Here is a 19,247-nt window from a genome sequence, read left to right on the forward strand (position 1 = left end):
GAAGAAGCAGCATCTTAGTTTCTGCAATTCTGAGACCCTCCTTCCCATTCTGAAACACAGACATAGCTGTAATCATCTTAACTAGGGAATTATTATTCATTACTAAGATCTAAAACATTACTAAGATCTCCAGCTAGTAACAGTCTCTTTGGTGGACTTGTCAGGTTAGAAATTAGATTATAAACGTAAGGGAAGTTGTGTGGGGAAGCAGGGGACTTGGTCGGAAAGTTTGTAAAGAGGAAATTCCAAAAGGTCGGAACCTCCAGGGGGAGCTGGCTGAAGGCGACCGTCCTGCCTTGACTTTTCCAAACAAGTCTGAGCCCCTGGAATCTTTATGCTTAGTCTTTAGACATCCTTGTTTAAAGGACACTGAGACGCATGTGTCTTCTCAAGGATGCTTACCCTGCTGATAGTATCTAATAGTTAATTTTAGTTCAAGCTGTTGTTACAGTAAAAGCCTAAGGAGGCAGGCAACGGGGCTGCTTGGTTGCTGTAGCCAGGCAGTCCCTTAGCCCTCTTTCACAGAAACATGTGTCAGAGTAATCATTCCTCCGTCGCTCAGGGTCTGCTGGTCAGCCCCGGCAAAGTTGAAGGGCCAAAAATGTTAGATGTCATCCAAGATGTTAGATGTCATTTCTAAAATATCTGTAAAGTGAAAATAAAACACTATTCACATTTTAGGAACCCCATACAACCATCACATTCATTTTGGAGCACTCACAATCTCAAATCTGGAAATATTCTTGACTAATTTCTGGTGAGATACCAAATTAATGTTTAAACACCCATGAAATGAGACACAAATCTTATGTTAAACCAGCATCAGTGTTTATTTATATCAATATTTTATTCAAACACTTTTACACTGTACAAAGCCATGTAAACAATGAGCAGTCTTAAATCCAGACGCAATAAATCTACAAGATCACCCCTGCCCATTAAGCCCCACCAAGTCAAAATCGATCAGCGAAAGCCTATCTAGAAGGGCAACCTGCAAAAGGTCCAGGTTTGGTTTCGGTTTGAGCAGGATGTCAAACAGTATTGATTACCTCCTTTCCTGACCAAGCAGCTGCAGAGCTGGCAGGAAACAGTTTCCTTCAGAGAAAGCGCACAAAACTGTAAGCATCTACGGAAACCACGTGACTTAACCGAGCTGTAAGGGAGTCTTTAAAAACCGCTGCACCTAGCAGAGGCCCGTGCTCGGCACTGAGGAAAGCAGTGTGCTCGGCCTGGAAGGCACGCTGCAGTGACTGGGGGCACTTTATCGAAAACCAGGCTCCTCCCAGGCCAATCAAACTCTTATTTAAGTGATAATGCATCAGTTTTGAACACGCCCAGGTGATCCTAATAGCAGCCAGGGTTAAAAACCACTCGAGCAAAGACGTATCACTTGACCAGAGAACAAGAATATGTGTTGCAATCGCATTTGTCCCTTGGCCCTTCTTCCTCCTGGAGGGTGTACAGAAGCACAATGTCACTTTGTCCTGCTCAGGATGACAAAGCACTTCCCATATCACTGTTGGGAGACACTCTGCACCCCAGATAAACCAAATGTAACAGGGCCACCTAATTGGTTCTGATCTCAAACACAATAAAACCTCAAACATTTCCCATAAGCCCGGCTCCCTAGCAAAGCAGTTTTATCCCTGGTTTTTGCTGTGCTGACGCCTAGAGACTTGTCATGACTCTTGTGAATCTGATAACCGTGTGGGAAAGTGACTGCTTGTCCACCACGAACAGACTAATGCGAACTTGGAAATCTTGGGAGGTCTGGCTTTTCTCCTTTAAATACTGTGCTTTTATTTGGCATGGTGACTCTAAGTTAACAATACTATCTATACTAATAAAAGAGCAGTATGCTAATTAGACCGGGAGACCTTCCAGGCGACCATCCGGACATCCTTCCTGACAAAGCCGGCCGGGTGAAGCCGCCTGGCAGCGGTCCCGGGCGCCAGCACCGGTAGCTGGCTGCAGCCCGGGAGACAGAGAAGCCGCGTGCCCTGTGATCCTGGGCCGCAGCCAGCCGGAGAAGCCGCTCGCCCTGCGTCCTGGTAGCCAGAGAAGCCGCCCACCCCGAGGTCCCAGGCCGCAGCCAGCTGGAGAAGCCGCCAGCCCTGTGGTCCCGGGCGCCAGCGCCTGCGGCCTGGGAGATAGGTTCCCTCTTCTCCCACTGCAGTCATTACTCCAATATTCCCCTTCTGAATTTCTCTCTGCTGCCCCGACCCAACTCCACTTTTCATCTGAAGGATAGGGAACAGAGAGAGCAATGTTAACAGCTTACATTTTTAAGCAGGTAAGGTTGGTACTTAAACATATAAACGGAAAACTAGATCCTTAAGGTAACAAGGCTAGAAAGGGAGGGGACAGGGACAGGGCAAGACATTATATCCAGCAATCCATGTGGGGACTGAAAACTATGCAATGATGACAATCAGTGAAGATATGAATCAACTAAAATGGTTGACAGGGACAATTCTTCCATCTTTGAAAATATCTGTATCAAGTCTGTTTAAATAGATTTTCATCTGCATAATATAACACATTCTGACAAGACCACCGCCACCAGTGTGGTCAGTGTTGTGCTGGTAAATGTTTAATAACTGGCTCTCAAAGAAAACAAAACCCTGATTTATAGTATCGGCCAGTTTCTGTGGCATAAATTCTCCATCCATGGCTGATTTTGGCTGCTAATGTGATGCCACTAAATGCAGAGCTGAGGAGGAACGTGCAGCAATACACTATTATATCCCACCAGAAAGACCCAAAAGATATAATGTCAAGAGTCAGAACAGTAAAGTGTAGTAAATAATTGAGGAGTGATGAATTTAAGAGTATGTATTACCTTTGGTTTCAATGTAATTCATTCACTTTTAAGATTATATATTTTAATTTTTAATAATGACCATGTTTAACAACCAGCTTGCAAAATTCCTGAAAATTTGTGAGCCAGTAAGAGCAGGCTCCCGCACAATACTGAGTGGAGATAATGGTTAAAGGGCATGGCTCATGGATCTGTGTAATTATAGTGCCTACTGCATAGAGTTATTGCAAAGATAAAATGAAATCTGTGTATGACAGCACAGCACCTGAAACAATAATCCACTCAATTTATTATAAACTTACTACCTCAATATGTTGTTGACAAAATTACTCTACTCATGCTGAAAGAATGAAATTTTATTGATGAGAAAAATACCTTATTTTGCCATCTACATGGAGACAGTCCATTTTGCTTCCTAGGCAGTAGATGTAATCTACTACTAGAAACTGAAAGGGGGGAAATGACCTCAATCAACATGATGGAGGCAATGAATTATTAGCTGGATCAGAAAGCAGACAGGATGCCATGCATTCTGGGATACATCTGCAGTAAGAGGCTTCACCTCAAGTATTAATTCTGATCAACTAAGCATCAGACTTAAGGTGAATGGTGAGAAGGATTCTGAGGCTGCTTTCTAGACTTAGCAGGAATAGCACTTTAATACATAAGCAACAGTTACTATGGTTAATGATAGCGAGAAAAAACGCACCATGATCTATACTAATAAAAGGGTAATATGCTAATTAGACAGACGTCTTCCGGATGACCATCCGCACGTCCTTCCTGACAAAGCTGGGCCCAGGCAAAGCCTCCTGCCGGCAGTTCCGGGCACCAGCGCCTGCGGCTGGCTGCAGCCCAGGAGATGGAGAAGCCGCCTGCCCTGCGGTCCCGGGTGCCAGCGCCTACAGCTGGCTGTGGCCTGGGAGACAGAGAAGCCGCCCGCCCCGTGGTCCTGGGTGCCAGCGCCTGCGGCCTGGGCAAAGCCACCTGCCCACCATCCCCTGCGGCTGCAGCCGGGCCAGGCGAAGCCAGCCCAGGCCCCAGTGCCTGTGGCCGGCCAGCGGGAGGGAAGCCCGGGTCCTGGGTGCCTACAGCTGGCTGGAGGAGGGAATCCTGGGTCCCGGGTGTGGGGCCAAACCAGAGGTGGTTAGGGGCGATCAAGCCAGCAGGGGAGCAGTTAGGGGTGATCAGGCTGGCAGGCAGGTGAGCAGTTAGGAGCTAGCAGTCCTGGATTGTGAGAGGGATGTCTGACTGCCGACAGTTTGACATCCTCCAAGGGGTCCCAGATTGAAGAGGGTGCAGGCCGGGCTAAGGGACACCCCTTCCCGCCCCCCCCCCCCCGCCCCCGTGCATGAATTTCGTGCACCGGGCACTAGTATTGTATATTTGAAAGTTGCTAAGGCAGTAAAAGTACTCCTTGCAGGTAAACATGTCCCTTCCTAAGTTCTCCTACCTCTTGAGTCTACTAGTATCTTCAACAAGGGTCAAGGTCCAAAGAGTGCCTGGACTCAGAACTGGGCAATCTCCTCCTCGGAGTAGAAGGTTCTCTGTGAGTGATATGTAAAAGGGCTGAGTAATGAGAACCTGCTCAGTGAGCCCACAGGTGTGACCCCATGCAGTACACCATGACCGTGTCCTTTGTACTGAACAAGTCCCCGCTGGGATCAGACTCAGCGCTGGAGGCTTCCTAAGCAGGTTCTCACTATAATCACCTCAACTGCACTGGGCTAGGTAATTTTCACAAAACTCTAAATCAAGGGTGACCTCAACGATTACATGTAAAAATACTAGACATGAACAGACACAAACATACACCAGGGAAACAGGAGCTCCCCACTTTACTGCCTTTTCTGAAGCTACATAAAACCTATTACATTAAAATGTATTGGCTCTTCAGCTAACAGATTTGTTACAGCAAATCTTACTTGAAAGCTTGGTGGAGGCGAGGATTTCATCGACCCTGTCCTCTGTTATATTCCCAGGGTGACTGCAAACATGCTATGTGCTCAGCAGGTATCTGTTAAACGGCTGAAAGTTGTGGACTTGGAAATCTTTCTGGTCCACAGAGAGTAGAGCTGTAACACAACTGGGAACCCTTTTGCATCTCACTCATGCTACCCTATTAGGACAGAGCTATTTTCCTTGGTAAAAAATCAAACAGTCCACTACTAACCTTCTCTAAGAAGGATAAGTTCTGCAATTGGGTGTGATTTTTTCCAATTCCTTTTCAAAACATGAAACAGACCATCACTGCCAGGGCCTGACAATTTGCATCCCATTCAGGCATCCACTAGCAAGTATTCACGAAGCCCAGGGACACAGCTGCTGGGAGAAAGAGGTATAGAGCAAGCAGCCTGGCCCCAGCACTGGGCCCAGCTCCTGAGGGCTCCAGGCCCAATCCAGCCCATGGTTTCCCGACTACACACCACCTGATTCCAAGGTGGCCAGAGATTATACATCAAGAGCACACAACACAAGACCACTGGTTTAGCAGAAAACTGGGATCAAAACTTCAAAATACATGGTAATGACACCTGGTACGCCAAGGCCAGGAGAGGAAGTTCATTCTTAGTCTACGGTGCTTAGCACAAAGTACGCTCTCACATACTTGCCCAAAGACAACCAAAACTGGAAGCAGAGATAACAAAACTTGGAGGTAGATGCCTAACATAACCTTTTTTTGTTTAATTACACAGTACATGAGTGATACTGAGATGATTTTAATGGGCCAAAAGTCTGCCTAGAGTTTGAAGCAATACTAACAAAAGTCTGTTTCTCTATCCTCTTCCAATAGCAGGTCTCTTCTGGAAAAACTGGATTAGTAGAATATCTAAGCCAAATAATAAAAGAAAGCACCCCCAAAAAATTAACAATGAAATTATCATACGTCCAGCAATTTCACTTGTGGGGATTTACCCAAAAGAACCGAAAGCAGAGATTCAGATATTTGCACATCAATGTTCATAGCAGGATTATTCATAATTGTCAAAAGTGAAAATCACCCATGTGTCCATCAACAGATAAATGGATAAACAACATATACATAAAATGAAATAATAATATTCAGACTTACAAAGGAAATTTTAACATACTACAACATGAATAAACCTTGAAGACATTACACTGAGTGAAGTAAGCCAGTCATCAAAGGGCAAATACTGTATGATTCCACATACATGAAGTACTCAGAGTAGTCAAATTCATAAAGACAAGAAGTAGAATTAGTGGTGATCACACTGTAAGGTATAAAAATATCAAATCACTATATTGTAACTACCAATTAAATACCACTGGTCTTTCAGATAAAAAAAAAATTTCAGCCCGAGCCAGTTTGCTTAGTGGTTAGAGTGCCAGCCTGTGGACCACAGTGTTCAATTCCCAGTCAAAGGCATGTACCTCGGTAGCAGGCTTGATCCCTGGCTCCAGTTGGGGCACGTTCAAGGCAACCAGTCAATGTGTCTCTCTCATATCGATGTCTCTCTCTCTCTCTCTCTCTCCCCCCTCCTCCCTCTCTTCCACTATCTCTAAAAATCAATGGGGAAATATCCTTGGGTGAGGATTAAAAGAAAAAAAAATTCATAAGACAGAAAGTAGAATGAGGTTGTCAGGGGCTAGGGGAGAGTGGCATGGAGTTATTGTTTAATGCAGTGGTCGCCAACCTTTCGGACCCCACGGACCACCAGTGGTCTGCGGACCACCAGTTGGCGACCACTGGTTTAATGGGTGCAGATTTCAGAACACACGAAAAAATGTTCTGTGGATGATGGCAGTGATGGCTGCACAAGAATGTGAATGTAATTAATGCCACTTAACTAACCATTTAAAAATGGTTAAAATGAACCCTAGCTGGTTTGGCTCAATGGATAGCGTCAGCCTGCAGACTGAAGAGTCCCAGGTTCGATTCCGACCAGGGGCACATGCCTGGGTTTCGGGCTCAATCCCCAGTGGGGGTCATGCAGGAGGCAGCTGGTCAATGATTCTCTCTCATCATTGATGTTTCTATCTCTCTCTCTCCCTCTCCCTTCCTCTCTAAAATCAATAAAACATATATATTTTTAAATGGTTAAAATGATAAATTTTGTTATGTATATTTTATCTCAGTTAAAAATAAATTGTTTAAAGCATCTTATAAACTCAACAAGTTTAAACTCAGAAGCTAAAAAGCCCAACCCCTGAAGCTACTCATGTCATTGAACAACTTCAAAACATTTCTCCAGGCCATCCATTACTAACATAACCAAATGCATCAAAGGCAAGCTGCAATACATTCAGAGACCAGACACAAACAGCATTCTGCAATTTAAAATATAAGCCAAAAGGAAGACATTAAAACAATATATAAGAATTAACAGCCACAGTGCAAAAGCTAAGGGATCATCTTTGAAAATTTTTAAAAAATAAACAGGGCAGGAATAGATGACAAGAGAGGACATAAGGTGACCACAGAAAAATGTTGGAAAATAAAGAACAATTCTCCTTGACTGTAAAAGTTGTGTTGTAAAACCTTAAACAGTAGATATGAAACTGTTTATAACTAAATAAAAATCCAACTCAAGTTCAACCTAATTCAGATGCCAATTAGCCAAAGTGCATTGAGGGAAAGAGCTTAGGCCAGTGATGGCGAACCTATGACACGTGTGTCAGCACTGACACGCGTAGCCATTTCTGATGACACGCGGCCGCTGAGGCGGCCGCATGCCAAGGATGAAACATTTGTGAAATAATGTTTTTTCCTCAAAGTGACACACTACCCGAGTTATGCTCAGTTTTTTGGCGAAGTTTGACACACCAAGCTCAAATGGTTGCCCATCACTGGCTTAGGCCCTAGCCGGTTTGGCTCAGTAATTAGAGCATCGGCCTGCAGACTGAAGGGTCCCAGATTTGATTCCAGTCAAGGGCATGTACCTCGGTTGCAGGCTTGACCCCCAAGCCCTGGTCGGGGTGCATGTGGTAGGCAACCTATCAATGTGCCCCTCTCACATCAATGTTTCTCTCTGTCTCTCCCTCTCCCTTCCATTCTCTTTAAAAATCAATGGAAAAATATCCTCAGGTGAGGATTTAAAAAAAAAAAAGAACTGATTAAGATGAATGCTAATTCTTAGAATTGTACTAAGTCTTATTCTTCCAATATGGAAATACATTATCAAACTTTAACAATGCCTATAACCTCATATGGCCATTCACATTTTGGTTTGTGCAATTCTAGTGAGTCTTCCAGTGTGGATTTCTAAATTTTCTGCTATGTTCTTATTACCCATCCTTCTCTCCCTGAGCTGCATCTTCTGCCCCTTAACTGTAGCTGCCAAAAAGCTGCTACTGTCTAAATTCCAACAACCCAAGGAAGGGCAATAAATAGAGCAGAGGTTGTCTCCACGTTCTGGCTAAGAGAAAAGCGTGGTATAAGAAGAGCAGGAAGCACAGATTGTCACTCTTCATTTTTCCACCAGCCCTCTCCAAAACTGCTAGATTATTACTATAAACTAATATATTGGCAGGTATATAAGGTGAACGGGCAGTAGTCAAGGAAAGTGCTGTCATTCACTTAAGAAAAAAACAAAGGCAAATTTATATACTTAAGAGAAAGCAGACATACTGCAATCAGGTAGAAATTATGACGTTAGTCAGCATAAAACTTAGTAAAGAGAAGTGAACAAAATCTGTCATCAATGCCAGTAATTTTTCAAAGGATGGCCCACACCAGCTTTGCCACACTCTGTACATGAAGTACCCTTGTGATCTTTGACTCCGAGGCCACCAAGCCACTTTCTCATCATTACTCTGATTTCCTAGGTATTTCAATCCCGGGAAGAAGAGCCCTGGAGAGGAGATACAAGTATCCCAATCACTGGGAGCTGTGCCTGATTGCAAGTGGAACTGGCGGCCGGCTTACAGTGCTCACAGTGTGATTACCAATCAGACTCCAGGAGGAGCGGCTTCTGCAACAGCAAGCCTCAGATCCAGATTGTTGCTGAGGCAGACAAAGGACCTCCCGAGACCCCGATCACAGTCCTCCTGCTAACGTAGCAACTCTAAAACAGCATTTCCAAACCTCATTTTAACATAGAGAAAATCCGCATAGAAAAATAACCTTTCTTTTTAAAATGGTTAAAAATAATCTCCATAATTGAATGAATTGCATATTCCACTGGATCTAAGACACTGGTTGTAAAACGCAACATTACTCTATATGTGTATATGGAAAAAACTGTCAATTCAATTTGTCACAATGTTAATCATTGATTTTAAGACATTCTGATTTCAGAGATGTTAAAAATGTGAAAAACCGTTATTTTAGAATCGATGAAATACATTTAAAAATGTATTCTTTAGAGTCTCTTAAATTGACATGTATTCATAGTCAGTAGCACATTCTTGAAGCTATCAATTTTGTTTCACTTCTCATTTGAAATGAAGAAAGGGGTGGCACTTACATTAATTTCTAGCATTCATCTTACACAAACTTTAAAACTTAGAAATTCCTAGTTTGAAAGTCGTCTCAGTTTCACTTACAGAATCAGAGATCAAGAGCTGAGATACACGAGGCCTAGGTAAGTTAGGCGACGGAGTCCAGGCTGTAGGGCTAGTGAGCAGCCGCCAAGGCTTGAAGCCAGGTCTCTAGGGCCCTGTTCTGTGCTCTCTTCACAGAAATCAGACATCCAATGAGGCATTAGCGTTCTTCGGTCCAACACTACAGATAGGGTAAAACATGAACGATCTCTGTCCATTGTCAAAGAGGCTATTTTATGAAACGGCGCACTTCAACTCCCCTGGTAGGATACTGACGATTGATAATTTGTTCAACTAATCAATTCAACTAGATGGTTTCACTCTATTAAAACACCACCCAACTACTCAAAAACAAATGCCTTCTTTGCATGCTCTGAGAGGTGAAGACCATAAAATACTACCTAATGAGCCACAGGCCAAACACTAGCCTGACACAATCCTGCTGAGACAAATGGTTCTTTATGGAAGACTCTGGGGATTACAGAACGTATCAAAACTTTGCAGCATTTACTGCACACTGACACAGACATTTTGATCCCCAAAGCATGTTGAAAATCTGCTCATGCTCTGCTCGAACTGGCCTCTGGAGAACTGGCGATTATTCAAGGAAGTCCGTAAATAATCCATCTTCTCTGTGTTAGTCCCTCTTGTCCTGGTTTCTTGCAAGGCGATTCACAGGGGACTTGCCAGCATTAACTGGAGAGAACTCACACACTAATGCATCTAAGTGGAACTGGTTGGAGACTTCTGCTGTGGACTCCATCACAGTATTTCTAGATGTCTCTATTACAGAATCCCTCATGGTATCATTCATTTCAATCACTTCAAAATCCATTTCATTCCATTTTTCTGCATCATCTTCTTCATTCTCTTCCTCATGGTCATTTAGCCCAGAGCTAGAGAGCAACGATTTCTGGTCCTCACTTTTCCTGTGTTCTTTTTGCTGACGACTGAGAGGTGAGGTGGCTAATTTATACATGACAGGAAATAAAACAGCCGTGGCTACTGCTGACCCCAAAGAGGTATACAAAACGACAGGTAAGTCAGGGTATTTTCCTTGAAGGATTCCAATGACTGCAGGAATAGCCATTTCTCCCAGGGAAGCACCAACTACAAAAAACGCTGCGGCTTTCCCATGGATGGTCGTGTACTGCTCAATCCAAGAAACGCCACTGGGAAACGTGGTTGCCATTGAGGCCCCGTACACGGACGTTGCTATCCACAGACAAGTTGGGCTCTTGTTAAAAAGCACCAGGAGTAATGAGGACAGCAGGCTGCCAATGTTGCTCAGCACAATCATGATTCCAGGTTGTAAACACGTGGCAAAAAAGACTGCCAGGCCCCTGCAGGTTGCAAAGGTCCCCCAGAAGATGGAGTTCAGCCCGGCCGCTTCGCCTTCGGTCATGCCGGCATGAGTGGTTGCAAATGAGAAAACGTAAGAGCCGTACGTTACTTCTGCTCCAACATAAAAAAAGAAAAACAGGAAAAGGAGACAGAGAAGTGCGTTGTGATATTTAGCTCTTCGAGACCTCTGAGCAGATGTTTTTGCTTTTTCCTGCTGTGAGCTTTTGAAAAACAGAGCAAAAAGAAAGGTAGACACTACAAATATGTAAGTAGCAATAACAGCATAAGCCCACAGTAAACTCCTATTGTCAGGGACTCCAAACAGAGACTCTGGGTCAGCTTCAGGTGACAGGCGGGGGGCAGAATGGTTCCAGTCGGCCTCGGTGTGGTTTTCAGCAGACACGGTCGTGCCCAGTGCCAACTTAGCCAGCAGTGGAGCCAAAAAAGCACCCAAGGCAAAACTGAAGTGTAAGGCCTGCATGTGTGGGGCTCCTTTGTCCCCCCAAATAGCCAAGATTAAGACGTTACCACCTACCAATGAAAGGTGAGAAAAATTATTTAACATAGTAGCTTAGTAAAACAAAGCAAAAACAGTTCATTACTATAAGAAGATGAGTCTACTTTACATGGCGCAAGGATTATAATATTCTAAGTTATCAAATGTTGCAACTAAGTCAATTCCATGATTAAGGAACTCTAAGCCGCCACCACTATAGAACTCCAAGCACTGGAACATCAAAAATTCACAAACGGAATTCTACAAGCTGGTAAACCACTACCTCCTTGAACCCAGGCACATTCTCCCAAGGCTGTTTATAATACAGTTCTTATGCCAGCCTGGGGGGTGGGAAGATATGCATACATTTATTTATAAATATTTTAAATATATATTATCGTCAGATCATGGCCAAATTACCATTCTGTACTTGCGATTGACAGTCACTTGAGGAATATTATTTATGTATATAGCAGATGCAACACACATGTTCAGAAACCCGAACACTACAGGATTCTTCTGTGCCCACTGCAGGAAACAGGGGTACCCTCGCACCAGCACGTACACTATCTACACACCTGGCAAGGTGAAAGGCAAGAAGCATCAAGTCTTGAATTTCCTTTCTCTTTCTTTCTTTCAATATATTTGCAGGTAAATTCCACCCTGTAATTTCACAACCAAACTAAGCCTAAAGTATAAAATATTTTCCCGTCCTATCAAATAACAGTAGAGTGGGGAAGAGGAGGGAAAAGCTGGTTTTAGGGATGAACAAATGTCATGTACGTTATTTTGTAGGTTTTAAAACATATCAAGGTACATGATACATGGAGAGGATCGCCTGCAGGAAGGCTGGGACTTTTAAGAGAAAAGGAAGAGAAGAAACATAATTCATAGCACACGTTTCTCTTGGTCTGAAAGGCAGAGTGCATTTTAAATTCAAGAGCTGCTTCTATGATTTCTCAGCGAAATAATTGTTCCAAACTTGGTTCAACCTATTGACCCATCAATTCTTCCCATACTACAATGATCCAGTTATACCCCAAAAAGAAAACGTGCTCATCTGCACTGAGTTACCCACATGGGGAGTGGGAACGAGGCCCTATTTGGATCCTGTCAATCAATAATCTCTCACAGAACACAATTATTTAAATTCACTCTGTGGCTGGCTGCTCAAACACAGGTACTCTGTTTGACAGAAAGAGTGCTTGCCAGAAGGGGAGTTCTGACTAGGGTACCCCACGAACACCTGAGTAGGCCAGTGCCTGCCAGTGACAATTTAATATCATCTGCTTCTGCTTTTTCTAGTACAAAGTCCTTCGTCCCCGAGATGATACTGAAAGGCTCACTAACCTGTATCCAGAATGCCCATGGAAACCCCGAAGACAGACGTCATGACAATCAGTAACACTGCAGTCTTACAAAATGGAACAAGATAAAGACTGACTGTGGTAGCCAACATTGACACCCCTAAGGAGAAAGGTAAAAGTCAGCTGTAAGAAACAGGGTTCGTGCGAAGAGGCATGGATCAAGTCAGCATCTGAGAGGTTCATCTTCTACCAATCGTTATGTCATTTAAAAGCTTTCAAATCTTTATGGGCTATAAAAACTATTCCAACATGAATGCATTTCTAGCACTGCTAATAATCAAACTATAAGTTATACCACAAGGCAAAGTTTTATAGCAAAACAGACAGCTCTAAAATTATTTATTTCAATATTTCATATTTAAGAACCTAAAGAGAATTTTAGATCTGAGGTTAAAAAACAAAAAGATAAAAAAATAAAATGCAATTACTATAGAAGGTTGCAGGAGAAATGGATTAAATAAGTTATTTGGGGACTAGGGAGGATTATTTATTTATTCATCAACAAGAGTAAATTATTTTCCTTTTTTCCAAAGCAGTTTTATCACATTAACCCAAACTTTCTGTGAGCATGTCAATTTATTTGAAAAAGAGTAAGCTAAAAGCTTTGCCATCTATTTCCAGGGTGAGGTGGAGAGGTCTGGGGCCATCACTGACATGGGGCAGCAGGGACAAAAATCTAGCTTATGTCCTTTCACCACTCCCACCATCCCCTCCATTCTCAGTCCCTGGGTTAGCTTAGGCAGGTTCAAGAAACTCATTTTGGTCTATAGGGATCCCAGATCTGCCCTCCACTCTGACAAGCAGAGCTCTTGGGACAACTAGTATGTGATCCAGGGGTGGTGCCTAAATGACAGTGACGGTCGGGAAGGCCGAGGACCGCTAACACACCTAGGGCTGCATCACCAGAGCGGCCCAGCACAGGTCCCCGAAGCGGCAGGCAGCAGGGAAACCTGCCTGCTACTGAGGAGGCCTGACCACCCACTTCAGCTGTCAACCACTCTGCAAGCTGGTACGTTTCAAACTTAAAAACAAATGGTGAATTCCCTGACAGTCATAAGGAAGGTAAATTTAGTTCACTTACCCAGAAGTAGAAAAGGATTCATACAGTCAAAAAGAACTCCGCCAATCACAGAGCCACTCAAATATCCAGTCGCGCGGCCCACAAAAATCAGAGACAGGCTGCTGATGTTACGGTTCACGTTTGTTGCCAGATCTTGAAACGTGGGTCCCAGGATAGCGATACTCAATCCCTAAGATTTTAATAAAAGACAAAAGGTGTTTTTTTTTTTTACAACCATTAAAATAATGCCTATCTATGTGGTAGCTTTTTTTCACTAGTTTCAGTGTGCCAACTCCTACTGTTTTCCTAGTTTTAACAACTCCCAATTTTAAAAAAAATTCTTTTAATTCTTTTGGCTTTTGCTACCATTGTTTCCTTTTTGGAAACCATAAAAGACTGTTTTGTATTAACAGTGAGTAAAATGTAACGTTAAGGTAATTTTTGAAATAGTTTTGTATATTTTGAAACATACTATATGCACAAATAGCGGACATAAGAATTTAGATGTTGCAATTTTTAACTATTAAACCATCAAAATATTATTCCCCCTTTTTGATGTTGACAACAATATGTGTAATCTAACAAGCAAACTGAACTATCAAGCAAAAGAGAGACAGATCCATAGCGAGAGAGCAGGCGGACAGCCCCGGGGGGATTGAGGAAAAAAACAGAAAAAGAACTCATGGACATGGACAACTGTGTAGTGATTGAGGGTGGGGGAGGGGTGCGTGGAGGTGGAAGAAGATATAGGGCAGTGATGGCAAACCTATGACACGCGTGTCAGCACTGACACGCGTAGCCATTTCTGATGACACGCAGCCGCTGAGGCGGCCACATGCCGAGGATGAAACATTTGCTGCTCCTGAGGATGAAACATTTGCGAAATAATGTTTTTTCCTCAAAGTGACACACTACCCGAGTTATGCTCAGTTTTTTGGCGAAGTTTGACACACCAAGCTCAAAAGGTTGCCCATCACTGATATAGGGAGATATATGGTGGTGGAAAAAAATATTTACTAATATTTACTAATATATTCCAGCTACAGGTTGAGACCTCTTGTGCTGACATTCCCAGCCCAAACACCAGAAAGACAGAGGGAATGCAAAACCAGCAGTCAAATGAAGCCAGTAGGTGAGGAGAAGAAAGGAGAGGTGGGGGTGGGGAACAGACAGCAGTATTTCCGGATGCACATGGGGTCGGCGATTCCTTTGAATAATGGCAAATAAAACACGCAGGAGATAAACAATTTAAACATTTATAAACCTACGTTTCTCCTCAAAGAAAGCCCCACGCCATCAGGAGTACTATCTAGAAGGCTTTCTTCGAGAATATTACATACACGTGTAAACAATTACTTTAAAAATAAAATTTTACTCAAAGACAGTGTAGTGTTGGCAAGAAATAAGGGTTACTGTTGGCTTTCAGAGGAAATTTGTTGAACACTTAAAAAATGTTTCTAATTGGTCTACATGTCAAGAATAATTTTCTGCAGCATTATTTACAATAGCCAAGATTTGGAAGCAGCCCAAGTGTCCATCAGTAGATGAGTGGATTAAAAAAAGCGGTGGTATTTACACAATGAAATACTACTCAGCCATAAAAAAGAAGGAACTCTTACTCTTTGCAACAGCATGGGTGGACTTGGAGAGCATTATGCTAAGTGAAATAAGCCAGTCGGAGAAAGACAAGTACCATATGATCTCACTCATATGTGGCATCCAATGAACAAAATGAAGTAACAAGCAAAATACAAACAGACTCATAAATAGAGAGCAGACTGACAGCTGTGGGGCGACTGGGGAGAGGGGGATTGAGCAAATAGGAGAAAAAGCTCATGGGCACACACAACAGTGTGGTGACGGGGAGAGGAGAGGTGGGGGAGAGTATAGGGGTGAAATGGTGACCTGACTTGGGGTGGTAAATACACAATACAGTGTACAGATATATTGTAAGAATTGTGCACCCGAAACATAAATATCGTTAACCAATAACACCCCAATAAATTCAATCAAAAGGTGGGGAGAACAATTTATTCTCATTGCACTGCTCCGCTCTGCACGCTGGCTGCACGCTGGCTGCGCCCCTCCCTGCCCAGCTGGAGCAGACCCTCAGGACAGGCACAGGGGAGGCCCCAGGGCGGGAAGGCCGGGCCACCCCGCCGCAATCAGTGTCTGCCTTCAAAGCACGGACAACAGCATCTGGCCCACAGTCAGGGTTCATCAAGCGGCTGCAATCATTTTTCCTTTCTCAACTCAAAATATTCTAAGAATCACTTATGGCTCAGAGAAAGACCCTAGGTCAGTGGTCGGCAAACTCATTAGTCAACAGAGCCAAATATCAACAGTACAACGATTGAAATCTCTTTTGAGAGCCACATTTTTTAAACTTAAACTTCTAAAGACTCGCCCAGGCGGTGGTATTTTGTGGAAGAGCCACACTCAAGGGGCCCAAGAGCCGCATGTGGCTCGCGAGCCGCGGTTTGCCGACCACTGCCCTAGGTGACCAGACGCGACTCTCCTCAGAGGACACACCCTCCCCACTCCCCAGGGTCCCAACATTCAAGACAAGTGAGGAGGGGTAGGCTTCCCGAAATAAGGGAATGGCGGGGGTTGGCAAAAGGAACTTCCAGCCTTGCGGCTAGCTCTAAGAGAAACACCGGAGCATCTGAAGGTTTGTTTTACACGGAGTCGTGGGTAAAATAAGAGATACGCTATTCCTGGCTCTGCCTCTTAACTAGCGGTGTCATCAGCAAAAGTCACTTTCCCTCTCTGGCTATATTTCCCCAACTGCAAAAAGAAGGTCTGGCTGACTTTGGTGAGAAGAAGAGAAAATCCCAGAAAAGCAGTTTTGTGTAATAATTTGAAGGTGGGGGGGGGGGGGGGCAGCGACTATAGACCTGACAACCCCTCCTGTATCTCCCCACCCCACCGAGGAGGGGTGGGAAGGTTTGCTGAAGCGGGAAAATCAACTTCGCCCTTGACAATAACCCTCCAAAAACAGAACTGTGCCCATTTTCCAGATTGCAAAACTGAGGCTCCGGCAGGTTAGGGCGCCAAGGGCACACAGTTTGCAAGTAGCGGAGGCGAGACCACATTCCCTGCAGGACGCCCGCTCACGCCCCGACCCGGGAGGGTTCCAGTCCGGCTCTCACCAGCCCCAGGAAGGAAGCACACAGGATCGCGGTGATGAACCAGCGCAGCGTGCTCCCGGCCCCGCCGCTCCGCCGGGAGGCTGCCCCCGCCTCCAGCTCATCCTCCCCCGGCGCCTCGGCCTGGAGGAGCCGCTGCCCAGCAGCCGGGGGCCCGGCCCCGCGGAGTTCCACTTCCAACTCCAGCTCGGCGGCTCGGGAGCAGCGGTCTTGCAGCTGCCCGGCTCCTCAGCGGGGCCTGGGCGACGCCTCGGGCCTCCAGATCCCGCCGTCGCCGCTGGCGCCACCTCCCTGGGGGCGGCGCCCGGTCAGGGCAGCCAAGTCCAACTTTGGAACCCGCCGGTGGCTGCGGGCTGCGCACGCACCCCTCCTGCACGCGCGGCACCTGCGCGGATCACGTGGCGGAAATGTGCCCTCTTTCCCAGGCTGCGCCGCAAACCGGCTGTTGACGTCGTTGCCTAGGAGACCGGGCTCGCTCTCCGGCCTTAGCGCATAGCTGAGCCCACAGAGGCCCGCGGCTGGCGCCCCTGGCGGAGCGAGCTGGAGCTGCAGCCTGGGCCCGGCGAATCCCGAGGTGAGACGAGGCGGCCATAGGGTCCGAGGATTGCAAAGGAGGCCTTCCTGTCCGCTCGGGGCCTCTCCGGGCAAAGGGAGCCCGAAGGCCTGTCCTTTAAACAACTCTCTAAAATTCCCGCGCTTTCGAGATCTGTCGCCTATTGATCTGTCGCTTATCTGTCACTTAACATTTGTTGAAACTCACATGTAAGCGTTCACGTGTATGGTCCCATTTATCCCTCATAACCACCGTGTAAGTTCCATGTGATCCTCGTGGTGCAGATAGGAGGAGGAAGTCACAGAGAATGAAGCCGCTTGCCCAAGGTCAGGCAGCAGGCCAGCGGCTGCATGAACAGCGTAACAGTAGCTCCTCTCGCCAATCCCTGCAACTAAGTCCAGTTCCTTGTTTAAGGAACTGGAGCGAGGCATCGATTTGCAGGATCCCTGGGTAAAGTTATGCCAGCAGAGAAGGTACGGCCTTTTGCTCTTTGACCAAACAGACCTCAGCCTCAACATGTGTGAATATTTCCTTTTGCACCTGATTCTCTCTCAGCCACTTAGGCTCCCAGACTACAAACCTGAGTCTCATTAGCATTTCCCTTGCAAACCGTCTCTCAGCGGCGTGCACTAGGGTCCGTAATTCCCTTCCCAGCCGGCCTCGGAAAGCACACAGATGCTATGACTTAAGAGAACCTGTTTTAGGTTGCAGAGTCAGGAAAGGTCTCTCGGAGGAAAGTTTGATCTGGTTGAAAAAGTATCTGTAACCTCATCCCTAACAGCCCAGTCTATTAAAACCAACGCTCACAAAGATTTTATTTCAGTAAAGATAACGTTTATGTTTGTGCTATGTACTTTGAAAAGTTGGAAATATTTTTTAAAGATCTGACAGTGTGTTTTACATCATTAATTTTTTTTATTAAAAATAAAAATTTACTGATTTTTAAATTAAATTTTCTTTTAAAAAGGTAAACAGACTTTCCTTTAGCTGGACTCATTGTAACATTTAAGACTACCAGGACTCTGAACCTACCATCATAATGGTCTCCTGTGTTGTACTGATCAATAAAATATTTGCTGTGCTGTACTATTATTAGCCAAAACCAATTTATTAAGAGAATAAAAACAAAGCAATCAAAAGCGAGAGTGGGGAAGGAAGGGGAAAGGGAAGGAAAGAAGGGAAGGGACTGAGGTAGGTGCTCTCTAAGTGATTTGATCTTCCTCCATTTCTACACAGAGGAGGCCACTTATCCAGAGTTAGCTACTGCTTTGCCCTGGAGCAAAGGAAAAGCTGGGAATTACAGATGGCTTTTATCTTGCCTGATCACCGCCATCTATTACCACACGATACTGTCCAAAACCTCTGCGGAAATCCCCATAATGGCACATGTTGCTCAATGGCAAATGTTGACTGTTGTGTTGCTAAGCTAGGAACAAACATCAATACCAGTATTTTTATTTTCTATTTTTAAGCAAACTATATAAAAGCCTACCTTGATTCAGTTGTTAGTTATTAAACACCTAGTATGTGCCAGGCATTTTTCTAACAATGAAAAAATGAACACAAATTATTTTCCTCATGGACAAGATAGACAAAGGACAAATGCATTTGTAATATGATGTCAGAGAGTAATAAGTACTCTAAAGAGAAATACAGCAGAATAAAGTAGATAGAGTAATAGAAGGGGGGTATTTTAAGGTATGGTAGTGTTGGGAAAGGCTTCTGAACTGTCCTGTGAGTCATGTTCTTGAACAATAACCTCCCTCAGCCTCACTTTCCAAATGCATGGGTTAAGTTAGGTGATCTCCGAGGTTCCTTGCAATTCTGACTTTGAGAAGAGCAGCAAACAGCTTAATCCATTTAAAACCATTCCTTACTCTCATTTTTTGTCCCAATAGTAAAAACAACATGAAACAGGTTTAATACCAATTAATACTGTTACTTCCTTCT

General features: G+C 44.5%; 1 protein-coding gene across 1 annotated transcript; it reads right to left on the reverse strand.

Moving 5' to 3' along the window:
• Positions 1–98: 98 nt before the first annotated feature.
• Positions 99–18,685, reverse strand: MFSD4B (major facilitator superfamily domain containing 4B; the record flags this gene model as incomplete). Its single annotated transcript, XM_079781172.1, has 6 exons — positions 99–11,203; positions 12,519–12,635; positions 13,617–13,785; positions 16,748–16,938; positions 17,110–17,476; positions 18,617–18,685. The coding sequence occupies 6 exons, from the start codon at positions 18,683–18,685 to the stop codon at positions 9,966–9,968; spliced, it is 2,151 nt and encodes a 716-aa protein (XP_079637298.1). The 3' UTR covers positions 99–9,965.
• Positions 18,686–19,247: the final 562 nt, after the last annotated feature.

This window comes from Cnephaeus nilssonii (assembly GCF_951640355.1).
Source record: "Cnephaeus nilssonii genome assembly, chromosome: 9".
Classification (NCBI taxonomy): Eukaryota; Metazoa; Chordata; class Mammalia; order Chiroptera; family Vespertilionidae; genus Cnephaeus; species Cnephaeus nilssonii.